The following is a 26,789-nucleotide window of genomic DNA, read 5'->3' as shown; positions in this document are numbered from 1 at the left end:
AGTTAAAAACATTCGTTACGTCATGTTGTACTTAAAATATACTAATTATTAAATCCAAAAAAGAAACAAAAGTTATTTGTAATTTTTAAATCGTTAGATTGCCATTTTGTTTAGTTAGCCATTATTTTATACCTGACAATAACATAATTGTTGCGTAATAATAATTTTACACACGTGATTAGTTTAATAATATGATAATATTTGACGCCATATTGAATTATTAGATTACAACTAGTTATATTCAGTTACATAAATACGGAAACTAAAAAGTTAATCAGATTATTACGTTTCAACTATTAACGTATTAGGTAATAAAAGGAATTGTAACAATAAGTTGTCTATCTCTTCACGTTTTAATAAATTTTTTTTAAATATTTTTAAATGGGTGATTTGGTTAATGTAGTTTTTTAATTTTCAAGGCGTGTAGAATATGTTTTTCTGATGTTAGGGCTGAGTTTGAATAGAATAAGCGTCTAGACGCCACTACATAATAGAGCTGGGTATAGCTACCTTTGTAGTGTTCTGTTTGTTTAGGCTACATTTTCCTTGTCAGTAGTTATTTAAGCTTTATCCGTTTAAGTTCTTTGTTGTATAAAAAGGTTTTTCTTTCTGACCCTTTTTTAAAAACCCACGTTGTATTTGTTTATTCTTTTATTTGAATCCGTTAATAGATTAAACAAAAGCATTATGGTAAACCTCATTTTAATTACCAAGACCGTACAATTGTTTTATACAAATATGTTTTAAAATCGTAAAAAAATTACTAAAAATATTTCTTGTCAAGGCAAACAGAAAGTTGACATATATACAAAATCATATTTAATTTATCCTGTTTTTAAAAATTCGGATGTCAAAATAAACAAAAAAAAAACTTTCTACAGCATTTTAAAAACTAGCAAATTAAAGCAATCTATAAACTATATAAAATACATACAAATCAAGATATGTATAAAAAAATGATGCATAAAAAATAAACAGTAAACTTTTGGAACTTTATACAAAAAACTAAAAAATAAAACAATGCTAAATACACAATATATATTTCCTGAAAAAAATCAACTTTGCATAAAATTAACAGAAATACATTACAGTGGTCTAAAAATTTTAAATCTATTAAAAACACTCTGGGTTGCATAAACTATTAACAAATGAATGAAAATTATTAAAAATGTTTTTGATGAAATAGTTTTACGAACTATTAAACAGGATTAAACTGAAAGACAGCTTTCTTTAAATCTATTATTTAAACTCAATTTTACAGAAATTACATTTGGATACAGTTTAACTTAACCTTCGATTTAGCAATTCAGCATAAGCAATTAGGCGTATAATTATAACAATTTTCTGCGTTTGGTAGTGTAGAGCACCATAGTTTCCTCTTTTTCAGAATCCTCATCTACTTCGCAATCGTCATGCTTTTCATCCAATCCTTCAACACCCTTTATGATCACCTTTAAAATAAATAAGATGCATTTAACATAAAATTGTCGTTATCGGCACTGTGGTATGGTGGTTTTCATTCAATTCGCACTGCTTTCATGCGATTGTGCCCTTTTTAGGTGGAATAAACAAAATGATAAATAAAAAAAATAATTTAGCAGATTAATAATCAGGCAGGGTAACAAATGAGACTCTATTTTAGGGTTTAAAGTCTTTCTTACCAAAAAAATTTAAAAAAACATAAAATTTAATTTTTTACATTTTTGTTTTGCTCTCTTGCAGCCCATAACTTGTAACATCCTTGGTATCCTACACCACAATTTTTGAGATCGATGTTCTCAATTTTGGAAAAACAACTGCAAATTATATCTATGTGTTCTAACGAAAGTTTTTGTCTAAGTAAATCCAGATTTAATATCTAAAAAAAATATATATATACAAAATTAAAGATTTTATGCAATAACTGTAAAACATTTTTATTGTTAAGTTTAAAATCCTGACTTAAAATTTTGTCATTACTGTAGTTTAGTACCTTTATGTTTGGATTGGCTTGTCCAATTACTTTCAGAACTTCTCTGATAAATCGATCTAAACAACCGGTGGCAAACAGTGGCTTAAGATTAAGTTTTAAAGGTTTGGTGACAAACTGAAGAGCATAAGCAAGTGGTGAAATATCACTTGGTGATAGTAAGGTTCTGTTAAAAATTAAATTTTTAGGAAGTTTATTGACTAATTGTTTTGTTAAGCTCTCTAAACTTGCTTCCCTTATTAAAGAAAAGCATTGAAGTATCTTCTGGATAGAAACTGGATCCATAAAATCGCCATCCCCTTCTAAAATTGAAATATTTCTACAAGCTGAGTTTAGGAGCAGATCATGTTTTAGTTTTAAATCCTTAATTTTTCCAAACACAATCTCTAACTGATTTTGTGTTGCCATGTTACAGAACCCCCACATAAATTTGCCAACTTTGTCAAAACGACTCTCTTCTAATCTTGTAACAAAGAAATGAAATTCATCAGTGGGAATAAAATAAAACACATGGATAGCACAAAAGAATTCCTGCCAAGTTAAATGAGAAAAGAAACTACATTTACTACGCTCGAGTATTTTAACTTTAAGATTGGTTCCTTCAAAAACACAAGAACCAAGAAATGAATCCAACATTGAACTGGTGATACCAACATCTGTGAGATCTTCTTTGGTAAAAATGCTTTTTGCTGAAGTGGTTCCATTAAAAGCCAAATGAGCAAGTTTAGTTAGGACTTCTACTTTGTCTCGCATATGTTCAGATTGAAGATAGTTCCTTAGCGAACTAACCATTACATCTGTCATTGTTGTTAAGTTGACTCGCTCACCTGTAGTTTCCTGCATGCGCTGGTTTACTGTATGCATGATTAGAATACAATTTACAGGAACATGGCACAAGTTTAAAAGTGAGATTTCTTGTTCTAAATGAGCAAAAGCCTTTACATATCTTTCTTCTCCACATATTTGCTTGCACATGTCAACTTGTGCATCTTTGCCAAACCCAAGAATTTGAAGAATGAAGGGAGGTCTACATTTAGGATGAAGCTCAAATAATTGAAGTGTACGAGAAGTAAAGAGCTTTGGAGCTTTGGGAAAAATCTTACCTGAAAGAATATTCTTGATAAAATTCTCAGCAGAATTTTCAGAATACAAAGAACAAAAAAGAGGCTCAGAAATAAGATCAATTTTAGCTTCATCCAGTCCATCAAAGATAAAACAACATTTAGAGGCAATAATAGAATCTGTAAGGGCTTTTAAGGTATTGGAATCCAGCTTTCCCCATTCCCAGTCACATTGACAACTTGTCAAAAGAAATTCAATAAGTTTGCTTTTCTTATCATAATCCAGATAACGAAACTGAATGTAAAAAACAAACTCCGTATTTGGAAGAACGGTATTATCTTGTAGCAATTTTTGAACAAGCATCTTTGTGAACGTCGTTTTTCCAATCCCCGCTTCCCCTGTCACGGAAATGCGGTTTCCATGTAGTTCCAAATATTCTTCCTTTGTTAACTTAGAATTTGCTTGTGCATTTTTATAGTCTTGATTAGCAGACTCTTTACAAAGAATAAAGATTTCTTCTATCTCAACATTTCTTTCTTCTAGATTAAAAACTTCTGATTCACTTACTCTTTGTGTTTTGTAAAGACCAGGCACATTATACATTCTAGTTGTTGTATTTAATTTATCATATTTGGGTAACCTAATATTCTTGGATATTTGAAGTTGAACGGGTTTAAGACTTTGATTAACATCAATAACATCGGTAGCTATTGGTTGATCCTGAAACTCTTCCAACTTTTTTTTAATGTTTTGTTGAATTTTGGATTCTAAAAAAAAAAACTCTTACCACTAGACCACCATCAAGCCAGACTTTACCTAAGGTTTTAAACAAACTTTTCTACTAAATAATTAACTTCGAAGGTGAAATACTAAATTCTTGATAAATTATTTTAACAATATGTAATATCTGAGTGGTATAAATTCAAATTTTATCTTACTTATTTCTTCAGCATTACAGTTTGTCCTGTCTGGCTGTTGAGCCTGGTGATGATGGTGGTGTTCATCATTAGAAATATTAACATTGCTATCTGTTATTATTATTGGATTTTGGTTGGGATTTTGTTCGCTCATTTTGAAGCTGAACTGTTTAAAACTTCCCTTTTCAACTTCTGCCTAGCTGGTTAAACTTGGCCTACGTCACAGGTATGTTGAAAAATTGCGACACACCTTGGTTTTAGAATAGACATTGTAGCCAAATTTTATTATTTTACTACGAAATTTTTACCAAAATACCTAAAAAATTTAAAACAGACGAAATTTTACTAACTAATAGCTGTTGTTTAATGTAAAATTGTTTTTAATATTTTAATTGCCCGCAGCTACATGCTTGTAGATTGACATTTTTAGAATAGTTAAATCTACAAAAATGACATTTTATCTTAATAAGTAACACTTATTAAATAAATATATATTAATTAATATTTTCAAAAGTGCTTACGACAACGATAGTCTTTAATTAATCAAAAGTAGCCGAAAATAAAGTGTGCCTTAAGAAAAGTGTCACGTTTTAGTAAAACTCTTGTTTAACTAGTGTGTTTATAATTTTCAAAGTTGCACGATCATGTTTTATTAAAATCAAAAGTATTCAAAAGTTTGCCCATTTGCCAACTGCAACTGGGCTGCCGATATACCAAATAAATATATCAATGATGTAGTCCCCTTGAGTAAGTCAATATAAGCAGTATGAGCACCTACTAAGTCAATACTTAATCAGCAGTTTAATTATCACCGGCAGCGTTTTTAAAAACCGGCAGTTTGGTGTATTAAAGCGTGGTGTATTCAGCGTGGTGTATTAAACCGGCAGCGTGGTGTAGTAACACTTGCTACACCACCCATGAGGTCTTGGGTTCAATCCCCACTGATCTTATGCTGTAGCGCCCTTGAGTAAGGCGCTATAAACGGTATGAACTCCTGCTGAGCCAGCACTTAATCAGCAGCATAATTACCGGGCAATTATAGTCTCTATAATATCCCAAACTGCCACAGGCAACTCGAGACTGGGTCGGTCGGAATAACTTATGTTACTCTATGTTTAAGTCGCGCATTCGACTTTCCCACATCGAGGATAAAAATATATACAAAAAAAAAAAAAATTATCGGACAGTTATAAACTATAATATCTCAAACTGCCACAGGCAATTCAAGATTGGATGGGTTGGTTGGGGTAACTGATGTAGGGGTTCTGTCACTAATATTTGCATGTTTTTTTTCAGTCTAAGTTTTAACAATTTTTAAATTAGGAATTAGTTTTGGTTTAAAATGTCTCGTGGAAGCAGTGCAGGATTTGACCACCATATTACAATATTCTCACCTGAAGGTCGTTTATATCAAGTCGAATATGCTTTCAAAGCTATCAACCAATCAGGGTTAACTTCAGTTGGGGTCAAAGGTGATGACTGTGCTGTACTAATCACTCAGAAGAAAATACCCGACAAGTTAATTGATGTAACCACCATTACACATATGTTCCATCTTACTCCTAATGTTGGATGTGTTATGACTGGTATGACAGCAGATAGTAGATCACAAGTTCAACGTGCTAGAAGTGAAGCAATTAATTTCAAGTACAAGTATGGTTATGAGATGCCTGTTGATGCTTTATGTAAAAGAATGGCGGATATCTCCCAGGTTTATACTCAGAATGCAAGTCTTAGACCACTTGGGTGTAGCATGATAGCTATAGGTTGGGATGAAGAGTATAATAAACCGATGTTGTACAAGACAGATCCTGCCGGATATTTTTGTGGATTTCGAGCAACCAGCGCTGGAGTTAAACAAACAGAAGCTAACACTTTCTTGGAGAAAAAAGTAAAAAAGAAGAAGGAATCAAACTGGGATTTGGAGAAGGTCATTGATGTTGCGTTATCGTGTCTTACTCATGTTTTATCGGCAGATTTTAAACCATCTGAATTGGAAGTTGCGGTTGTCACGAAAAAGAACCCAAAATTTCATGTTTTAAGTGAAGATGAGATAGATGTTTATCTTACTGCTCTTGCTGAAAAAGACTAAAACTTTTAGACAAAAATTATCGATATAAATTGCAAAAGTTCACTTCGAAAAATTCAATTAATAAATTGTTGCTGTTTAGTGTCCCAATTTTGCTTTTTATATATTTGTAGTCAAAATTACTGACTAAAAATATGTCAAAATGTTCAGTTTAAAATATTAGATTTTTGAAAATTATTTTTTTTTCTGAATTGTTAATTTAGCGACGTAAGAATTTTAAAATTATTAATGTTATTGTATTTGGCACCTTACAGTTAACTAATGTTTAGGTTGTTAGGTTAAAATGACTGTGTTTTCAACTTATATAGTTAACAAGGCAGGTGGATTGATCTACCAATATGATCATAAGATGTCAAATATTGAAATGGAAAAAACTTTAAGGTAAAAAGAAGTTTTTTTTTAAATTATCTTTTACTTTAAATAATTGTTTAAAAATTTAATATAAATCGGGTATATATTATGCCTAATTAGTTTTCTATATAAAGGTTCTTTTATATATATTTTGATTTGGTATTTTTAAGGACAATTTTTGAATTTAGAAACATTTTCTAGTGCTATGTTTAAGTTACCATAAAGCTTGTTAAATATGTTTTGATGTTGGTTTACAGTTACCCATTGGACCTGAAACTTGAAGCCCAATCCGACCAAATAGTTGTTGTGTTCGGGCAACGAGATGGGATCAAAGTTGGACATGTGGTGCTGGCTGTTAACGGGAAGGTTTTAAATGGAAAGAAATTGTCAGATGGCACAGATGCATTAGAGGTAGACTAAAAATATTTAGTACAGCTAATTACTGGCATTTAGAATTGGTTATTAAAGTTTTGAATAGTTTAAAGCTAATAAAGTTAATTGTATGTATGTACAAGATGTATTATATTTAAAGTTAAATAAGAAAATTAACCGGCAGCGTGGTGTAGTGGTAAGAACACTTGCTACACCACACATAAGGTCGTGGGTTCAATCCCCATTGATCTCATGCAAGGCGCTATAAATGGTACGAACTCCTGCTGAGCCAGCACTTAATCAGCAGCATAATTATTGGGCAATTATAATCTATAATATTTCAAACTGCTACAGGCAACTCGAGACTGGGTTGGAGTAACTGATGGTACTTTATGTTTAAGTCGCGCATTCGACTTTCCCACATTAAGGATAAAAAAAAAAAAAATTGCTTTTCCCAATTTGACCATTTTAAAAAAGCATTTAAAAAGCATCTTATTTATAATTCTATTTCCATTTTTGCGCTAGGAAATTGAAAATGAAGCTAACTACCCGATCAGTTTAAAATTTGGCCGCCCAAAATTATCCTCTAACCAGAAGATAATGATGGCCAGCATGTTCCATTCCTTGTATGCTATCAGTGTTCAACTCTCACCTGAACATAAAAGCTCAGGAATTCAAACCATGGAGACCGACACTTTTACTCTACACTGCCACCAAACTGTTACTGGAGTTAAGTTTATTGTATTTGCTGATACTAGACAGGTGAGATTTTTATTAAATGTTTTTTTGTGCATCAATAAAAGTAATAAAAAATTTACAATAAATATTACAAAAATGCAACGGGAAAAAATTACAAAATCAATTTAATGATTTAACCCATGCCATAAATATTAATGCTAACATAAAGATTTTATAGTATATATAATCACATAGTCACTGAACCCAGTTCTAAAAATTTTAGGTATAAATGAAATTTAAAATTTTTTTTAAAATGTAAGCATTGCATATATGGCTTATTAAAAAACACTTTTTTGTAAGTAACCTTTTTAAAATAGTATTATTTGTAAGTCATATATTGAGGATTTTTATGTTAATTTTTCCCTTTTTAGAATGGGATTGATTCACTTTTAAAAAGACTTTATGCAATTTATGCTGACTTTGCCCTTAAAAACCCATTTTATTCACTGGAAATGCCGATCAGAACCGAACTTTTTGATGCAAATGTTGTTCAGGCTATTGAGCAAACTGAAAAAACTGGATATACTTTCTAAACACTTATTTCAATATTTGTTTCATTAATTTTTTGTGCAATATTATGTTTAAATTTGTATTTCTAGTGATTTTTGAATATGAAAAGTTATAAGTTAATTTAGTTATCGAAATTGAAAATATTTGTAAAATTATGAATTTAACAATGAGTATTTATTACTTTTATTTTGACTAACTTTATCTTTATTCTACATTTTATAAACTGGTTTAATTTTTACTTATTTCTCTAAAATTGAATAATTTTTAACTGGTTTATTTTCTTATATTTTTTTCTAGTTTTATGTAAAATATTTAACTTAAAATGGAGGATGATTATATTGGGCCAGCATTGCCCCCGCATTTAAAAAAAACAAACAATAAACCAGAAGATCAAATTGGACCTATATTACCTTCTAAAAACAATGCTCAACCTAACAGTTCATCATGCGAAGAAGAACAAAATCAAGATATTGATGAATCTATAGGACCTTTACTACCACTCCATCTCACTAAAACTCCACAAATCAAATCACCATCTATTGAACAAACTGGGCCAGCTTTGCCACCTCACTTAATAAATAAAACAAGTGAAAATGATAGTAATGACGATGATGACAAAATTAAAGATGATGACACTTTTGGTCCCCCTCTTCCACCAAATATGAAGAGAGGAAATAAAATTCTTGGACCCCAATTGCCTCCTGGATTCCAAAGGTTGGCAAACTGTAATATATATTAGTTTGAAATTGGTTAATTAATGGTAAAATTAATTCAACTATGTGGCTAGAACAATTTTAAGTAGTTTTTGGTTAAGATTGAAAGGTTAAAATATAGTAAAATAAACTTTACTCTTCTACTATTCTTAAACTAAAACAATTTTTGTTATTTTGTTAAAAAAAAAAAAAAAAAATTTATCTTTTAGGCAATCATCAGATGAAGAAGAAGAGGATGTTGTTGGACCTCTACCTCCTCCAGATTTAAGTGAAGAAGATCAACAATTTCTTATCGTTAGAGATTTTGAGAAAAGGTTCCAACTTTAACTAAACCACTTTTATTTTAAGAATCTAATTTTAAATAGTATAAATGTGAAAACTTTTTTTGCCACATGTTGCAAAGATGATTAATTATAAGAATATTATATGTTAATTTTATTTTGTTCAAATAAGAATAAAAGTTTTTTTTAAAGTTGTTTAATTTTTAGAGCAGAGAGAATGAAAGACAAACTGAGTGGAAAACTTGACAACAAGAAAGTGGAGAGGGAAGAATGGATGACAGAATTACCTCCAGTGTTTCAAGTAAATATTTCCAAATATCCTCACTTTTAAACCATTATTTAGAAGTGTTATAAGTTTGGTATACAACTTCTTTGTTTTTATGTATTAAACGACATTGTATAGAGCTCAAAAAAGGGTATTTAAGAGCAAGTTTGTATGTTTTGTGGATTAAACTAAAAGAAACAATTTTCATTGATGTTTCTTAGTTAAAAATAAATTTTACCTACTAAAAAGTAGTTTTATATTTGCACAGGGTTTTGGGATGGGACCTCGTCAGTTCCGAGCTCATCCCAAAGAGATTGGAGATCGATCGGGATGGACCGATACACCAGCTGATAAGTTAAGAAAAACCAAGGTTTGTAATACTTAATGTAAAGCAATATTTAATAACCTACATCATACACAAACAGCATTAATTGTATTCTGTTGTCTTAAAAATAATTGTTTGGGTTCTTATGTGATCAATAACTAATAATTAAATTTACTTTAAATACTGCATAGAAACAACATCATACATAATTTATAATAGGTTGTAAATTTATAAGGATAAAAATATTTATAAAATGCATTGTACATTATTTTTTACTACAAGTACTTGAAAAAATTGTTTTTTGTTTATTCTAGGAAGGTAAAACTAACCCTGCTAAAGCTGAGGACATTGATCCAGATCTTATTAGGATCAAAGAGAGAGATAATCATATTTCTAAACAAATTAACAAGGTATTAAATATTCTAAATTTAAATTGGACTTTTTCACAAGCTTTTGTATATAATTTAAAGGGTTTTGTATTTAAATTGTTAAATTTCTTATCTGTTAGGTGATGATAGAGGCCATAACTATTTAGACAAACTAAAATGACAACATTTGTAATAGTGTGGTTAAACGGTCATGGCAGCAGATTACGAGCAGAAATGTTTCGGGTTCGAGCCGCACCATTGCCACATTGCCACACTTTTCGCCCTTGAGCCCGGTGTTTACGGATAGCTCAAACACATTACAACAGCCACTCTTTTTCAATAAAAATCCAAAACCTATCACCTTGAGGTGATATGGAAAAATAATGACAACATTTGCTTTGTAATAAATTAAAAATATTTACACCAGAATACTGAGAAAAAAGAATCTCTGTTATCCATGCATGAAAAATCTCGGAAACGAAAGTTAAAAGAGGATAAAGCAAGTGGAAAGGCTGATGTTCGACGGCCTTTCGATCGTGACCTCGACCTTCAGGTAAGCAACTCCAAACTGAAATATTTTGATATCCCAAAATCTAGAGTTCTAATATTTATTTTTGTATTGTAGGCCAACAAGTTTGATGAAGCAGCAAAGAAGAGAATGTTGAAGAAAAGTGAAGGTTTGTCCTCCAGGTTTGCTCATGGGGAGACTTCTGCCACTTTCTTGTGAAAAATATTGGGATTTCAACAAAGAAGACATTAGACACCTAACCAACACTAGGTATTGGAATTGTAGGAAGAGAAATTAACATTGTTGCATATGTAATTGTAATATAAAGTTAATATTAAAGCAACTCTACAAGAGATACAAAGGCTAAACGAAAAGCTGAAAAATAAAGATAAGAAGAAGTGAAGCTGTGTGCCTACACAAGCTATAAAAACTGTTGAACTTTGATATAAAAAACTGGTTGAACTTTGATATAATTTTAACTATATCTTTAAATTTATTTGCCAAAATTGAAAATCCATATATAAAACTTTTTTAGCATTTTTATGACTTTAAAGTAATATCTTATCATATTTACTATTTATTGTTGGTGATCAAATTATTTCATTATTGTGTACTGTTGTGTTTTTGCCATATCAACATTTAAACATATTAATGTTAAAAAAAATAAATCCACAATTTCCATTATAGGGTATTTTATAATAGTCATTTTAATGCATTGCCTTTTTTAGTTATAAGAAATATTTTGTAAGTTTTAACCTTTTTTGTATTTTTTTTAGATTACCTAGGTTGTATAATGTTTAGTAAGTTAATGTAAATAAGATTTAATAAAGAGAAAACAATTGAATTAGTAAAAGGAAAAGCAGAATAAGGTCAGTAAAATTTTATATTTTTAACTTAATAAGAACAAGTTTTATAGTTTTTTAAATATCTTTATTTCGTCTTTTTATCATTTTTAAATCAGTTAAAAGCATGCAACAATACTAATATTTCATTTAAATTAATGGTATATATAACAAGGTACTTAAAATTTAAATAATATGTATTATTAAAAAGAGATAAGATATTCACAATTTAATTAATACAAAAAGTGGGCATTAAAAATGAGTTTATTAAAACGGTAGAAATATAAAAAATTGTGTACTACAAAACATGGACAAATAATTTCATTTAATGGTGTTTTAAATATTGAAAAAACTGATAATAAAATGTTTAAGAAAAGATATTTATTGCACCCTTGTATTATACTTAACATAAATTTAAATTTCATTATAATTAGTTTGTTTTCTTCTAACACAAAAATACATAACTCCATGAATAATTGAAACTAGTAATATAATGATGGAAAGATGCCATGTGTAAAACATTGTTATAAATGTCATATTTGAGTGGGATTTTTCGTCCCAACCCGGTTTTCCTGGGGGGTATAGGGTGAAGGCAATCTAAAAAATAAATAAAAATTGTTAATTTTGTGGGTTTTTAATTAATTTAGTATAATTACTGATATGTTAATAACACTGCTATAAAATTCATTTTTTGTCCATGTATATAAATCATTTAAACCTTGTTCTTTTAATAGAGTATTGTTTTGTTTTATAATTACCTTATGTGCTGATAATTAATTACAAAAACTGTTAATTATAATTAATTAATTATCTATTTCCTACCTGCCAGAACCATGTGCCTTGTAATATAGTTGAAACAGTTGAAATCATAACCAGAATATATCTCAGATTTTTATATTTGTTTAATTCTGAGCTTTCTTCTTGTTTTAAGTTATTTTCGAGTAATTTTAAAACTTGATTTAACTCTGTTGAGTTTGAGTGGTTTTTGATTTTTGGTTCATCGAAATTATGTTCGTTGTCATTATTCTCATTGTTATCTAACAATGACCCCTCCATTGTTTCAAGTTGAAGATAGCCATTGTTGTGTTCATGTTTTTGGTTGTATGGTTTGTGGAGGGGATCTATGAAAAAATTTTGAGTATTTTTGATTAACATTTGGTCCTATACTTATATTTAAAAAGGTTTTTCATTAAATTTTGGTCAAGAGCGTAAAACTCATTAAAATACGTTAAACATCTTATAAAAAAAATAATTTTAATTAAAGTACTAAACCTTTTTGCTAAACTTATAATAATAACGAATAAAAACTGCGTTCATATATTTATGGGTCTTGTACTTAAATAAAATTTTTAATGCACTTTGATTAAGATCATAAAACTCATTAAAATACGTTAAACATCTTTCAAAAAAAAATTATTTTAATTAAAATCCTAAACCTTGATTGCGAAACTTATAACAACTTAAAAAACGGGTTCGTAAAATATCAAAAAGTGTAGTAAAATCTTTTTTAAAATAATATAAAGACCTAAAAACCGAAATTAATTCACCTTGAGGTTGCAAAGTATCAATAACTCCAGCTAAGGACATGCCTGCCCCACCAACAAAAGTAGAAATCACCAATAAAACATGAACTCTAACATCAATCCCCTCTCTTCCACTTGTGTGGAAATAAAATAAAAATCCTTCAATAAAAAAAGCTAAACCAAGCATCAAACTAGGAAGACCTAAAAATAAAAAGTAAAAAAAATTGGTTGGATAAAAAGTTAAAAAATAGATAGATGGAAATTTGTTAGATTTTGTTTTGAGACTAAATTTGTAGGTTATGATCCTTAAACGACCATATTACCCTACATTTCTTTTAAATTTATATCTATTAATTCTATATATACCTTAACTTTATAAAAACTTTATCTAACAATATGTTTTATTTTATATATACACGATAGTTAATATATAACTTTTACTGTCCTAATGTTGTTTGGAGGGCCATAAACTACAAGTGATCCAAATAATTCAAAGCCGCTCTTAAAATATTTGTGTTTTGTTAATGTGTTTGTACAACCTATAACTATTTTTAAGTGACTACTTTTTGTTTTACCTTTTGGTGTAAGTTTAGGGAATTTGTAGGCAAAAATATCGGCCACCCCAGTATATAAGAAGAAGATATACATGGTACAGTGCGCCCAATTATTTCCATCTTGAAATTCTTGTGGGTCTGATTTACTGTGTAATTGAAACTCTGGCCCATTACTTGTTACTTGTTCCATAAGAATGCCTGAAATATTTTTTGTTTTAAACTAAAAATATTTTTGAATTATTTAACTGGTTACTATTATAGTGCTAGTCTTAATATGATTTTGCCCAAGCATCATAAACGACAGTTTTTTTTATTCTAAAAGGCTATACGTTGCTAATATTGTCCACAACTATTATCTATATATAATAAAGCTTAGTGGACTTTAAATTTAAGTATGTCTTACTAATAGGTTTATAAAAAAAATAAAACTGCTATTTTTGATGCGCAGCTAAATTATCGCAGGCAAATATTAGTTAAGAGTTGAGACCATATTACAATCGAAATAATGCAAACTGTAAGACAGGTTATTAACTAGTGTATAGATTCAATTTTGCATATTTTGGTAACAAAAAAAAAATTGTTTATTTTTTATTTGCTATGTTTGTTTATCACAGTTGCATGGGAATTAATAATTTAAATAATTTGCTTATTTAAATGTGGGTTAAATTAACTTAACTTACCAATTGCTGTAAAAAAAACTTTAATTATTCCCTCCAATAAATCAGCATTTTTGTACCATTTTGTCACTTTTCGAGCTTTAACAAAATATCTGTTAAATAAATGATAAATTATATTAGGAAAAACTCCTAACGCTGGAATTTTTGTAATTTGTGGAGTTTTTTTGGTAATTATTCTTAATTACTGTCAGGTTTTGTAGATTTAGTTTTAATTTATTATGAACTCACCTGTAACATTCCTTCACAGCAAACCATAATCCAAATAAGATAAAAAAGGTCCCTGGTAAAGCATGGCCTGGAAAACTGCCCATTTTTAATTAAAAATTAATGAATTTTGAATCTAATTTAATAAAAAAAAGTTAATAAATTAATAATATTCTAATTTTAGTAATTACCAACTTTACAAACTAAACTTTTTCTGAACCATGTTATTAGAGCTACGTTTAAAATTGAATTCTAGTAACCCACACGAATAGGAAATTAATTTAACCTTAATAACCTATTTCCTTACGGGGAAAATCAATCGTTGACCTCATGTTAAAAAGATGTTCTTCTTTATTAAGTTAAAATTATTCTAGTTAAAATCCCCCTGAAAACTAGTTACTTTACTGAGTTCTGACTTTGCTCTAGTTTTGTAGTAAATCTAGTTGTACATACTCAAATGTTTTCTATAAATTTTTAATTCTCTCTTTTTTAAATCTACTTTTAAATTATTCAGCAACTTTGGGTATTTTAAATTTTAATTTGAACTTTTTAAAGCTTTTTTAAAAATAAGGAATGTTTTATTATGCTTTGTAATCTTTCAAATAAAAAAAGTTACGAATTTTCTAAACTTCTTTGTAACAAAACAGTTTGAGATTAATTGTATTTATGTAACTAAATCTCCAAACCTTTTATAATTGTATTATGTGAGAAGATAATTATTCTTTTTCAAATCTAGCTTCAGGCAATTTATTTATTGGGAATTTTAAAACAATAATTTTTGGTTTAAAAAGATATAATTACTACTCTTGTATTATAAATAAGAAAACAGGTTAACACTATACCTAGGTTTATGATATGTTTTACTCTTGCTTATAAATTAATGTTCACATATTACTTTAAAATGCATTAAATAATATACATAATGTTGCTTAAAATGTATGTATATTACAATTTTAATAATTGATATTAGCCAATTAAAATTACTTTAAATATTTATTACAATATATAATTTAACACTAAAAACTATAAATAATTCACACATAAACTATATCATTTATTCATAATACTATTGACAACTGTTTTTATAATAAAATTTAATATTTTTACATGATTTTACTTCCTATGCGACCTATCTTATGGTAATATAAAACTAAATATGTTTTAACTAGCTACACACTAACGTTTGATTCCTTTGCCTGTGTTAAATGAGGGTGTTTAGTTACAGCACACATTAAATATTAGCAAAGTACACCCTTGTTTAAACTTACGTTTGATGGATATATTAATACATGAATGTTGTAAAATAAATTGGAAAGACAATTTTTTACCATGGAATTTTGCACGTTTATATCTTTTGGCAACAGTTACCTAACTTTTATGATAACTAAAAGTATAATTTTTACCTAAAAGGCACGAACCATAAGAACATTTGACCTAAAAGTAATAACCTTGCAACAGATACGATACAAACTATACAAAAAATCGTCGATAAAAGTTACAAGATACAAATTATAGAAAAAAACGTTTTTTATCGTATGAGCGCGTTATGTCTGTATGTTAAATGTCGTGTACGCTATTTTTAATAGTTTAACAAGAAGTTATGTAAAGCAAATGCTGCTAACCAGCAGTTAACGCACCTAAATTCTCTTACGTTTTGACGCAATAAACTACTAACAACAAAGCATTATACGCTAACAAATATACCTTTATAGCGCGCATATTATTTTAAACTTGTTAAATTTGCCAGCATATAACTGGAATTAGAAAGCTTAAAAAAAGATTTTTTTGACTTATAAACCTAAAAATATAACTTTTTTTTTCTGCTCTACTTGTTTCTATAACAATGCGACAATTTCACGCGCTAAAAACTTGCGAAAATTTTTAACTTTTTTTTTCTCTGTTGCTGCCGATAAAAGATTAACGGAGTGTATACGTGACTTTTTTTCAAAGTAAACAACCAAGTTCTGCTTTAGTTAAACTGTGATACAATTTAATTAAAATAAATTCTTAAGTTATTTTAATTTTTAATGCACTATTAAGCATGCAATACGTTTTTTAAAGTTGTGGTTAAGTTGTATCCCCCTTTTAACTGTATGTAAATGAAGTTAAGAAGAAACTAAAGTATGATATATGTGACAACTAAATCTTGATTCTTTTGGTTTTCAACTACTTGAAAAGTCTTTAAATTGGTTTTAAGATTTTGCTTGCCTAAAGTAATTTACAATTTTTTATTAAGTTTTTAAACTATTTTATAATAAAATGTTAAATTTATGTAAAACTAAATATAAAAAATGTTTTTATGTATTAAAATCAAATTTTTAAAACTAAAATACTTAATCTTTTTGAAGCTTCTAATAGTAATTTTTAAATATTATACTGTACGAATGATTTTAACCATTAGGGGAATATAATTTCATGTAATTAGATCCTTAATATAGCCTTCCTTTTATTCCTTAGAGGCAAACATATTGTTCAACCCCCCTTTATTTTTCTTGTGTTAATAATTTTTAAAAGATATACAATAAATATTACATTACTGTAATAGAAAAATAACAAATAAATTTAATGATTTAAAACATGCTATAAGTATTATTAATGTTCACCCGAAAAAGTATAAAAAAACAGTTTATAAATATATTCCTATTTGCTAATTCTATGGTAAATTGAAATTGACATAAAAAAGTTTTGGTTTTGTTAAATTAAACACTTTTTATTTTATTTGTAAAATAATTTATTGTATGAGATAAACAATATTTTACTGTTTTAGAAAAATGGAAGTAGATCCAGATTATGCTTTTAATGAAAATGTGGAAAAAGTTAACGAAGAAATAAGCTCAAAAGATGAAACAGACGGTAACTAACTAATTTATCTTTTAGTTTTTAAGTTCTGAAAATTCTTTATTTAAAGTTTCATTAACTTTTTCGCTTTTTTTTGTAGCCAGAGAAGAAACAAAAGAGAAAATACGTAAAATAATTAAACAACAATTTAGTAAAGCAATTGGTGACAAGGTAATATATCTGAATGCATTTTCATACTAAAACCTAAAAAAAGTGTTTAAAGTAAATTTAACAAACCATACACTTTTATCTTAAACAACCTATAAATATTAATTGATAGCTCGTCCTACAGTTGGAATTTTTATTGTTGTAATATGGTCTCAACTCTTACTAATATATGCCTGTGATAATTTACCAACACACCACAAACAGCAGTTTTAATAAATTGTGTAGGCCTCTAAATTAAACATACATATATATATTTTATTTTTTTTTTTCGCACATTGATAAAAGTAAATAATAAATACAATATACAATTAATATTACAACAATGCAACGGGAAAAAATGACAAAATCAATTTAATGATTTAAAACATGCCATAAGTAATAATGTTTACATAAAGATTTTAAGTATGTTATGGCATAGCTTCATTTTAAATTTAATGTTCAGGAAAATGAGGTGATGACGATAGTTGATCGAATGACTGAAGCAAGATATTTATTGGATAGATTGCGAGCTTGTATTGTTGCCAGTTATTATTCATCAAGTTTTACCAAAGCCATCGATAAATCGAAAGGAGCAGAAGTTGGGGCTGCTCAGCATCCAGCAGTTCAGGTAAAATCTTTTAAATATTTGATTTGCTAAAATAATGGATAATTATTGTTATACTTTTCATATAAAACTTTGAAAAAATAAAAATTTTTAATTAAAAATAGAGATTGTAAAATATAAATGCTATATATGTGTTTTTGTTATTAAAATTTAAACAAAATTTTTATTTAATTCTTAAATTTTTAGAATGTTTTACGAAAAGCAGTGACATCAGTTTTAAGTAAAAATGCTCCACCTAGTGTTGAAAACATCGAGAATGAGGACAAAGCCATCTTAAAAGATGAAGAACTTATTGAAAACAATAATGATGGTTTAATAGATATTTATTCTACTATTTTAAATAACTTAAAAAAAAGAAACAAATTGTTTTTAAATTAAATGACCATTTTTATTTTTTATTTGATTTTAATATTTGAAAATCTCAAATTATTTAATATTTGTAGAACCAGAGCCAATGGAAGTTGTTGAAAAATTTGACCAAATAGAGGAAATTTCAAAAACTGAAGAAACTAAAATTGATGAAAGTTTTAAAGATGAAGATTTGCTACAACTTGGGTAGGAATTCTAAATTTAATTAGTTTTAAATAAGGGTTTTTACTATTTTGTGACAAAATTTTAAATAGGGTTTTTACTATTTTGTGACAAAAAAAAAGTTCAAAAATTTATTAAAATTCACTAATTAAAAAAAAATAAAAAGTTGTGTTAATTAATTTAAACTTAAAAATATTTTTTTACTAAACATCTACAGAGGGCGGCAAAGAGTAAAGAAGCGAATCATAGTCGGCAATGTTTCCAAATATATTTCTCCTGATAAGAGGGAAGGGAATGACAGAGCTACTCATAAGTGGATGGTTTATGTTAGAGGTCCTGAGTTTGAACCCCGGATCGACCACTTTGTTAGAAAAGTAATTTTCCCAAAAAATTTAATAAAATTTAAAATTTAAAAAAGTTTTCGAACTTAAAAAAATTGTTGATGACATCATAGTTTAATAATTATAACATCACACAGGTTTGGTTTTTCTTACATCCAAGTTATCGACCCAATGACCTTGTAGAGGTCACTGAGGCCCCATTTCATCTTACAAGAAGGGGCTGGGGGGAATTCCCTATCAGAATACAACTTCATTTTTGTGACCCAAGGAACAGGAGAGTTGATATTATACACAACCTGAAACTGGATAGGTGATTATAATTATATGAAGAGAAATTAACAAATGAAATTTAGTTTTTTAGTTAATTTTAGTTGTTTCAATTTAAAAACTACATTTAAATGTAAGAATGTATCATTGGTATGTTAGCCAGAGCAATTGCTTTTGGCGATTTTATACCAATTTGATGGAGATTTTCCTGTTATTTACATCCTCATTCAGAATTACTTGCAAATTTTTTGCTTTTTTTATTTATTTTTAAGCTATATAAGCTGTCATTTGTTGCAAGTAACTTTTAACAAAAAAAAAATTGACTTACATTTTACCAATCTTGTCAAAAAGTATTTAAAAAGTTAAAATGAAAAATGTAGATTTGTGGTAAAAAAAAACAATAGTCTAAAAAAATTTTAACTTTTTGTTTTAGAACGTACACTGGTCTACAAACCTTGGGAGCTGAAACAGTTTGTGACGTTGAATTGGATCGATCAACAATTGGGCTTCGCGTCGACAGCTTGCTCGACAACACTGACTTCAATCAACAAGTTGATAATCAACAACCAGATGTTGATCAACAAAAAAATGTTGAAAAGAAAATGGAAACAGATTCAAATTCTGAAAAAAATAAGCCTGTTGAAAAAGAAGGTAAATTTTAAATTTTAAATTTTTTTCTTTTTTGTAATTTATTTTTAACTAATTAATCAAATTTTAAATTTTAATTTTTTGAAATTTATTTTGTTAAGTAACTGAGTTGCATGGAAGCCAAGAAGACAAAGGTAACTATGACAACAGCATGGAAGTTGAAGAAAGTCTAGCACCTCCTGGTGACAAGAAACGACGGAGAAGGAGAGGCGATAGTTGTCACGTTCCAGAAAATGTGGTTAATGATGTCACAGATAAAGAAAAAAATCAGGTAATAATTAAGTGAAATTTTTGATTTAAAATTTTGTTTTTTTTAGTTCACTAATAAAAATAATTTAAAATTTATAGTTTTCGCTACATGAGGTCCTGGGTTTGATTCCCACTGCTCTCATGCTGTAGCCCTTGAGTAAGGCGATTAAATCGGTACAAACTTTTGCTAAGCGAGCGCTTAATCAGCAGTTTAATTATCAGGCAATTATAATGTATAATATCCCAAACTACCAAAGTCAACTTGAGACTGGGTCGGTAACAAATGTTACTCTATGTTTAAGTCATAAAGATGACCTTCCCACATTGAAGATAAAGATATATACAAAAATGTTTTACATTAGTAATTTATAATTTTGTTTTAAGGAAACTTTATCTCCTAAAAAAGAAGTCAACGATAATGGGAACCAAACTGTTGTGGATGATAAAGTTAAAGAAATTAAACCAAAAATTGATCCAGTTTGTGAGTCAACCAATATAAAAATTAAAAAGGAAAACGATGTTAATGAACCTCAAGGAATAATTAATACTTCATCTGTCAATCAAACCTTACCTATCAATCAAACACTACCCATCAACCAAATCCCTGCTGTCAATCAAACTTCACCTGTCAATCAAAATGTTATTAAAGTTTTACCTGTCACTCAAACATCACCTGTCAATCAAAATGTTGATAAGACACCGGTTGTTAATTTAACCATTAATTTAGATCAAAATGTTGGTGTTGAAAATAAATCAAAAAACAACGAAACTATTTTAAATTCTCCGACAAATTCTAGTTTCGTCATCCCCACCTCACCTTCAAGAAAGTGCATCATTTTAAGTCCCGCCCCCTGTCAATCAAACCCAGTCCCAGCCAATCAGAGGCCACGATCCACATCAGCTGATGGATATTTACTCAAATCTCCAATCCAAGGTGGAAAGGTGATTTATGTTTCAACTCAAAAACAACAACAGTCGACCGTTGGTAAAACTGTCAGCATGGGAAGCAAAGTCGGACAACAAGTCGTCGTGATTCGACCTCGATCGAAATCGGTGATGACATCACCACCAATGACATCATCGTTAAAGCGAACTGTTGTTATATCGCCTCCTGGTGGTGTAAAAAACACAACAATTGTCGGGAAAAAGCGATCGGCCACAATGGGAGATGTTATTCTGCCAGAAAAACAGCGGAAAATCGAGAACAAAAGTGGAAGAAAAGCTGTAACTTCAAAAATAGCGATTCCGATTTCAAGTTTAATGAAACCTCAACAAAACACAACGACCGTGTTCCCTGCTTTGTCTGTACTCAAACCCACAACCCCAAAACAACCCGGAAAAATTACTTTAACTGTGCCCAACAAAAATCCCACGCCAAATAAAGAAGTTTATCTTAAAATGGGGTCATCTGGGGCGAATGTGATGTCACAGAGTGCAGTTATGACATCACAAGGTGAAACAAAGAAGCAGAAATCTTATGTTTTAAAGAACACAAAGCAGGGATTGGTTTTAGTGAGTGATGCAAATCCAATCAAACATATTTCCACTGAACAAAATGAGGTAAAAGTTAAATTTGATGTTTAGTACATGAGGCCCAGGGTTTGATCCCTACTGCTTGAGTAAGGCGCTATAGATGGTATGAATTTCTGCCAAGCCAACACTTAATCAGCAGATTAATTATCAGGTAACTATAATTAATAATATCCCAAACTGCCACAGGCAACTCGAGACTGGGTCAGGGTAACAAATGTTACTCTATGTTTAGGTCGGGCATTTGACCTTCCCACATCGAGGATAAATAATCGAAAAACGTTGTATTTGTAACTGATATTGCAATGGTGGAATAAATCTTTAAAACATTTGGTTTACTGATTATTTTGAATATTCTAGCAATCTGTTGAAAGTCCCCAGTTATCAAAACAACAAATGATGTCGCTTAAAGCTTTACAAAGCGCTCTGATTGGTGCAGGAGTCAATAAGAATCGACCAATGCAAATCAAGCTAGAGAAACCAACACGTAATAAATTTTTAATAGGCCTATTTTTAAAGTTTTGAATTACATGTACTGTATGATCCTCTAACAAACTAAACCAGTAGCAACGTTGGGTAGTGGTCAGAACACTCATCTTTACTACATGAGGTCATGTGTTTGATTTTTCCTGGTCACATGCTGTAGCGCCCTTTAGTAAGGCGCTAAAAACAGTATAAACTTCTACTGGGCCATCACTTAATCAGAACCATAATTATCGGGCAATTATAATCTATAATATCCCAAACTGCTAAAGTCAACCTGAGACTGGGTCAGAGTAACTGATGTTACTATATGCTAAAGTTGAAAAATTAACATAAAAAGATGATTCTTAAGTAAAATTTAATCAAAATCCTTTTTAAAAAATGTTTATTGTTTTTAGCAAATGTGGAAGTATGTCATCCTTTAACAGGGAAAGCCCCACAACAATTTGTTTTAACAACTGTCACCAATGATCAGGTAATAAACAATTAAAACAAACAACTTGTAAAATTTAACGTTAACTTTCTTTTTATTAATTTCACCAGCTGTGTATATTTACATAACAGACTTAAAGTTTAAACCTTGGAACACTTCTTTACTTATGTTAAACATTAGACTTGTATGTTATAGTGTGTAGATCTTGTTTTAATTTAGTTTAAATATATTTAGGGCAAACAACATTTAGCTTTAGTAAGTACGGACAAGTTGAAACCAGTTTCAAAAGTAAAGAAATCACCGACTAACACTAATATTAAAGGTAAGGCATTTTATAGCTTAATTGTTTTAAATATTTTACTTTATATATATCAGTAAAGTATGTGTAAAATTATAGATAAATGTTTAAAATCTGTTGTAAAAATTTTTTTTTGTTTAATATTTCTAATAATAATGTTTATAGGACTTGCTATCAAGAATTATGTGGATTTATCTTTAAAAGTCGAGGATAAAGAAATATTTTATTCTTGGTGGGACAGAAAAAATCCAATTAATGAAAATTTGCCATTTTATCAGGTTAATTTATCATAAAATTTTGGTTCATATGAGTTTTTTATATTGTTTATCTTCAATGTAAGATTTACCTCGCGACCTTAACATAGAGTAACATTTGTTACTCTGACCCAGTCTCGATTTGACTTCGACAGTATAGGATATTTTTAATTATTATTGCCCGATTATTATACTGCTGATTAAGTGCTGACTCAGCAGGAGTTAATACCGTTTATAGCGCCTTACTCAAGGGCGCTACAGGATGAGAGTAGTGGGGATTGAACCCAGGATTTCATGTAGTGTAAAAAAGTGTTCTAAATATTAGACCCTGCTGGCAGTTTTTAAATATTTACTAATTTTTGGGTTAAAATTTTTTCTTAATTTTTTTTACTTATTTGTTTAGATTATAGGTAACAGGATTTTGAGAAATAAAGTCACTGATTTGATTGAAGTTCTTCCCTTTGTTGCACAATCAATTCCGCTTGTTGGTAAACAAAAGAGCATTGTTGACCTTTCATTCTGTGCAAAAGATGAATCAACTTTCTTGGAATGGAATATAGGCAAGCAAAGAGCTTCTGAGGTAACAAAAAATATAAAAAAATAACTTTAAAAATTTTAGGGGGGATTTACCTCTAGGTTAAACTGCAAATTAAAACTTTTAAGGTATATTTTAAAGTCTAATTTTCTATAAATTGTTTTCTTTTTAATAATTTTATTATTATGCGTAAAAATTCGAATAAATTAAAATAAATTTACAAATTTAGATTATTGGTAGCACAATTATCGGGCAATTATAATCTATATAATCCCAAACTGCCACAGGCAAATCGAGACTGGGTCGAAGTAACTGATGTTACTCTATTTTAAGGTCGTGAATCGACCTTCCCACATTGAGAAAAAATATATATACAACAAAAAAAAAATAATGACATTTTTTAATTACTCTTTTTTACCATCTATAAATTAATTATTTTATTTTTCAATTTATTGTTCGATTTATTTTAGTTACAACGAGCTTGTTTAATTCAAAAAGTTTTGAAACACGTGAAACAAAAATCCACCAATATTGAAAACATTCCATCAAAAAGATTTATCATAAATTGGTGTTTAAGAAATGGATTTTCTGTATTTACCGATGGTAAGTTAACCTTTAAGATAAAATATTTTAACTTATTTTCAGTTTAACTTATTTTTAAATGTTTATATCAATAATAAAAGGTATTTTATAACACTTCCAAATCCAAAATAAAACCAAAATTTAAATATTTTAAAATTTGTATTTATACTTATTTAAATTTGGATTTAAATTTTTTTTTAAATACTTTATGTGATATCTTTTAGTTATATTTTTAACTTAAGTTAAACTGATTTGTCATAATTGACAATAAACATGTCACTTAAATTATAAACATTAGCACTTATGGCGCAATATAAGAAAGTTAACAGTAAATAGCCAAATTAACCTGGGGAATCACCTTGGGGAATCACCCTGGTGTATCATTTAAAAACTTTTATTTTTTTATCTTTACTTAATGTTGAAATACAATAAACTAAACATTTCATAAAAAAATACTCAATATTTTATGGTATTTGCTAATTTTTTGATAACGTTACCATTATAATAATAAAAAATTATATATAATGTTTAGTACAATTCTAAATATATGCCAAACTAAATAAATATTATTTTAACAGAATATGAGGTTAATGAAAATGAAAAAGAGGAAAAAAATTTAAATCTGAACATCCAACCAAGTTTAACTTCGTGTGGAAATGTTGTTCAACAAATTCTAAACACCAAAACTCAAGTTATGACTAAGTTAGTAATTTATTAAAACTTATAACATACATTATTTAATACTAACTAATAGCCAGCTTTACATTTTGCATTTTAATTGTCATAATATGGTCACAACTCTCAACTAATATTAGCCAGTGATAATTTACCATAAATAGAAGTTTTATTTATTTTGTAGGCCTATAATATGAACACATATATATATAAGTTGCCCTTCGTAGATGTTAAGTTACCCCACTTAGTTGTCCTTATAGATTTTTTTACTAATATTAATTAAGCTATTAATTTTTAAAAGTTTTTTTAGCATTTGTTTTATTCAGTTAAAGTGCTGTAAAAATAAAATTTAACTTTTACTTTAATGTCATATTTTATATATTTTTTATAGAGATGAAGATGTGGATATTATTTCAATTACTCCTCCCAGGAGGATTAAGGAGGAGAAAGTGGGAGAAAAAGTGAGAGGAATTGAAGAGAGGAGTTTAGAAGTGAAGACAATAGATCAAATCACTTCAGAGGTAAAGTTATACATGCATTTCTAAATATTTTCAATATTACCTTAAAATGATGGATTTTTGTTTTTCACTGGGAAAGGTTGTGCTAACTGCTAATGTTGCGTGTTTAAGCTATCTGTAAAGGCCAGGCTTAAGGGCAAACATAGTGACATTGGTGCGGATTGAACCCGAAACTTTTTGGTGTGTTTAAGCTATCTGTAAAGGCCGGGTTTATTGGCAAATAATTTGGCATTGGTAAGGCTTAAACCCAAAATCTTTTGATGTGTTTAAGCTATCTGCAAACGTCTGGCTTAAGGGTGAATAGTGTGGCATTGGTGCGACTCGAACCCGAAACCTTTTGGTGTGTTTAAGCTTACTGTAAACGCCGGGCTCAAGGGTAAATAATGTGGCATTGGTGCGACTTGAACTCAAAACCTTTTGGCTCATAGTCTGATGTATGGGCCAACATTCTACATTAGCAATTATTTAATTGTACTTTATTTAATAGAAAAGCACCAAGTATTATAAATCATTAATATTTTGTAAAATTGTTGACTGTTACCACATAGTTTCAGTCAAAGGTGAACTAATAGCCCAAAGTTTAGGACAGTATCTCAACCACTGTTCACTTATGTTCTACTAAAGTTAAATAATTAATATTTCGTTATAAATTAGGTTACTAAATATAAGATTAGGTTATTACACTGTAAGTTTAACTATATTATGTTTAGTTTTTCACATTTCTTAAACATAGGTTTATATAAAATTTAAACATTATTCCTGTTTTTCTATTTCTTAAACTGTTTTAAATATTTAAACATTTGTTTTTAGATTGAAATAAAGTTAGAACCAGTACAAATAGCAAACGATCTGAGCATTTATTTAAATCAAATTATGTTAAATAAAGTGCTTGAATTGTTTGCTAAAGATCTTTGTAAAGGAGCTCTATCTTCAGCCTTAATTAGGTATTTTATTTTATTTTTTTTCTTGTTATGTAATAGATATTCGGCAGCATGGTGTAGTGGTCAAAACACTCGGTTATACCACATGAGGTCGTGGGTTTAATTCCCACTGATCTCATGCTGTAGCGCCCTTAAGTAAGGTGCTATAAACGGTATAAACTCCTGTTGAGCCAGCACTTAACCAGCGGCAATTATAATCTGTAATATCTTAAACTGCTACAGGCAACTCGAGACTGGGTCGGAGTAACTGATGTTACTCTATGTTTATGTCGCCCATTCGACTTTCCCACATTAAGGATAAATAAATATATACAAAAAAGATTTTTTTTAATACGAGTTAACCATTATTTTTATTAAAGTTTGATATAAATTTAATTTATTTCAAAATTTTTAAAGACGGGATGGCTCAAAGAAAATTCAGCGAGTTCTTCCTGATCTAATTAATGTTTATGACGTCACAGACTCAATTATAAACAATCCTTTGTTGAGTATTGTTGGTGATAAATGTACTGGTTCACAAAATTAAATTGTTTTTGTTTATTTTTGAAATACAATCATACACAGAATAAAATTTGTTATTGAAAATATAAAACAAAAATGTTTTAATTAGCTTTGAAATTAAATTG

General features: G+C 28.8%; 6 protein-coding genes across 7 annotated transcripts; 4 read left to right on the top strand and 2 right to left on the bottom strand.

Annotated features, from left to right (window-relative positions):
• Nucleotides 1–675: 675 nt before the first annotated feature.
• Nucleotides 676–4,182, bottom strand: LOC145749604 (NACHT, LRR and PYD domains-containing protein 14-like). Its single transcript, XM_082565418.1, has 4 exons — nt 3,970–4,182; nt 1,973–3,798; nt 1,700–1,858; nt 676–1,451 (listed from the first exon to the last, which is right to left on the bottom strand). Exons 1-4 carry the CDS (start codon nt 4,100–4,102, stop codon nt 1,332–1,334), a joined length of 2,238 nt encoding a protein of 745 aa, XP_082421544.1. The 5' UTR covers nt 4,103–4,182; the 3' UTR covers nt 676–1,331.
• A 1,066-nt stretch (nt 4,183–5,248) lies between these two features.
• LOC145751354 (proteasome subunit alpha type-6-like) lies at nt 5,249–6,306 on the top strand. The gene has a single exon (XM_082567470.1). The coding sequence runs from the start codon at nt 5,291–5,293 to the stop codon at nt 6,038–6,040; it is 750 nt and encodes a 249-aa protein (XP_082423596.1). The 5' UTR covers nt 5,249–5,290; the 3' UTR covers nt 6,041–6,306.
• On the top strand, nt 6,290–8,305 carry LOC145751355 (trafficking protein particle complex subunit 4-like). The gene is made up of 4 exons (XM_082567471.1): nt 6,290–6,418; nt 6,646–6,799; nt 7,286–7,522; nt 7,870–8,305. Exons 1-4 carry the CDS (start codon nt 6,321–6,323, stop codon nt 8,029–8,031), a joined length of 651 nt encoding a protein of 216 aa, XP_082423597.1. The 5' UTR covers nt 6,290–6,320; the 3' UTR covers nt 8,032–8,305.
• Nucleotides 8,305–11,135, top strand: LOC145751353 (GPALPP motifs-containing protein 1-like). Of its 2 annotated transcripts, XR_014283731.1 has the most exons (8): nt 8,305–8,722; nt 8,931–9,035; nt 9,210–9,303; nt 9,536–9,637; nt 9,907–10,002; nt 10,388–10,513; nt 10,586–10,738; nt 10,809–10,830. XR_014283731.1 is itself a non-coding variant. In XM_082567469.1 (7 exons), exons 1-7 carry the CDS (start codon nt 8,331–8,333, stop codon nt 10,685–10,687), a joined length of 1,017 nt encoding a protein of 338 aa, XP_082423595.1. In that variant the 5' UTR covers nt 8,305–8,330; the 3' UTR covers nt 10,688–11,135. The 2 variants fall into 2 exon arrangements, 1 of the variants encoding a protein (XP_082423595.1); XM_082567469.1 differs by having other exon boundaries at nt 10,586–11,135.
• A 107-nt stretch (nt 11,136–11,242) lies between these two features.
• On the top strand, nt 11,243–26,717 carry LOC145750165 (uncharacterized). Its single transcript, XM_082566127.1, has 21 exons — nt 11,243–11,337; nt 17,036–17,121; nt 17,207–17,277; nt 17,717–17,881; nt 18,065–18,188; nt 18,322–18,433; nt 18,627–18,783; nt 18,888–19,060; nt 19,451–19,668; nt 19,767–19,936; nt 20,299–21,474; nt 21,805–21,931; nt 22,326–22,402; nt 22,595–22,682; nt 22,824–22,936; nt 23,316–23,492; nt 23,918–24,050; nt 24,608–24,731; nt 25,096–25,225; nt 26,033–26,166; nt 26,560–26,717. The coding sequence occupies exons 2-21, from the start codon at nt 17,040–17,042 to the stop codon at nt 26,687–26,689; spliced, it is 3,681 nt and encodes a 1,226-aa protein (XP_082422253.1). The 5' UTR covers nt 11,243–11,337; nt 17,036–17,039; the 3' UTR covers nt 26,690–26,717.
• On the bottom strand, nt 11,563–14,409 carry LOC145751041 (transmembrane protein 45B-like). Its single transcript, XM_082567113.1, has 6 exons — nt 14,293–14,409; nt 14,068–14,156; nt 13,409–13,585; nt 12,858–13,034; nt 12,133–12,431; nt 11,563–11,907 (listed from the first exon to the last, which is right to left on the bottom strand). The coding sequence occupies exons 1-6, from the start codon at nt 14,373–14,375 to the stop codon at nt 11,725–11,727; spliced, it is 1,008 nt and encodes a 335-aa protein (XP_082423239.1). The 5' UTR covers nt 14,376–14,409; the 3' UTR covers nt 11,563–11,724.
• Nucleotides 26,718–26,789: the final 72 nt, after the last annotated feature.

This window comes from Corella eumyota, chromosome 4 (genome assembly GCF_963082875.1).
Source record: "Corella eumyota chromosome 4, kaCorEumy4.1, whole genome shotgun sequence".
Lineage (NCBI taxonomy): Eukaryota > Metazoa > Chordata > Ascidiacea > Phlebobranchia > Corellidae > Corella > Corella eumyota.
This window is presented reverse-complemented; position numbering and strand designations above follow the sequence as displayed.

Bases quoted from the DNA above. Each gene is read 5' to 3' on its own strand.
- LOC145749604 (XM_082565418.1), bottom strand. From the start codon at position 4,102: ATGAGCGAACAAAATCCCAACCAAAATCCAATAATAATAACAGATAGC. The intron at 3,799-3,969 runs GTAAGATAAAAT...TTTTTTTTTTAG, and splicing joins CTGTAATGCTGAAGAAATAA to AATCCAAAATTCAACAAAAC. The intron at 1,452-1,699 runs GTAAAAAATTAA...TTTATTTTAAAG, and splicing joins CAAGAGAGCAAAACAAAAAT to GTGATCATAAAGGGTGTTGA.
- LOC145751354 (XM_082567470.1), top strand. From the start codon at position 5,291: ATGTCTCGTGGAAGCAGTGCAGGATTTGACCACCATATTACAATATTC.
- LOC145751355 (XM_082567471.1), top strand. From the start codon at position 6,321: ATGACTGTGTTTTCAACTTATATAGTTAACAAGGCAGGTGGATTGATC. The intron at 6,800-7,285 runs GTAGACTAAAAA...TTTTTGCGCTAG, and splicing joins ATGGCACAGATGCATTAGAG to GAAATTGAAAATGAAGCTAA. The intron at 7,523-7,869 runs GTGAGATTTTTA...TTCCCTTTTTAG, and splicing joins TATTTGCTGATACTAGACAG to AATGGGATTGATTCACTTTT.
- LOC145751353 (XM_082567469.1), top strand. From the start codon at position 8,331: ATGGAGGATGATTATATTGGGCCAGCATTGCCCCCGCATTTAAAAAAA. The intron at 9,036-9,209 runs GTTCCAACTTTA...TTTAATTTTTAG, and splicing joins GTTAGAGATTTTGAGAAAAG to AGCAGAGAGAATGAAAGACA. The intron at 9,638-9,906 runs GTTTGTAATACT...TGTTTATTCTAG, and splicing joins ATAAGTTAAGAAAAACCAAG to GAAGGTAAAACTAACCCTGC.
- LOC145751041 (XM_082567113.1), bottom strand. From the start codon at position 14,375: ATGGGCAGTTTTCCAGGCCATGCTTTACCAGGGACCTTTTTTATCTTA. The intron at 13,586-14,067 runs GTAAGTTAAGTT...AAAATATTTCAG, and splicing joins AGTTTTTTTTACAGCAATTG to GCATTCTTATGGAACAAGTA. The intron at 12,432-12,857 runs GTGAATTAATTT...ATTTTTTCATAG, and splicing joins TGATACTTTGCAACCTCAAG to ATCCCCTCCACAAACCATAC.
- LOC145750165 (XM_082566127.1), top strand. From the start codon at position 17,040: ATGGAAGTAGATCCAGATTATGCTTTTAATGAAAATGTGGAAAAAGTT. The intron at 17,882-18,064 runs GTAAAATCTTTT...TTAAATTTTTAG, and splicing joins CTCAGCATCCAGCAGTTCAG to AATGTTTTACGAAAAGCAGT. The intron at 18,784-18,887 runs GTAATTTTCCCA...AACATCACACAG, and splicing joins TCGACCACTTTGTTAGAAAA to GTTTGGTTTTTCTTACATCC.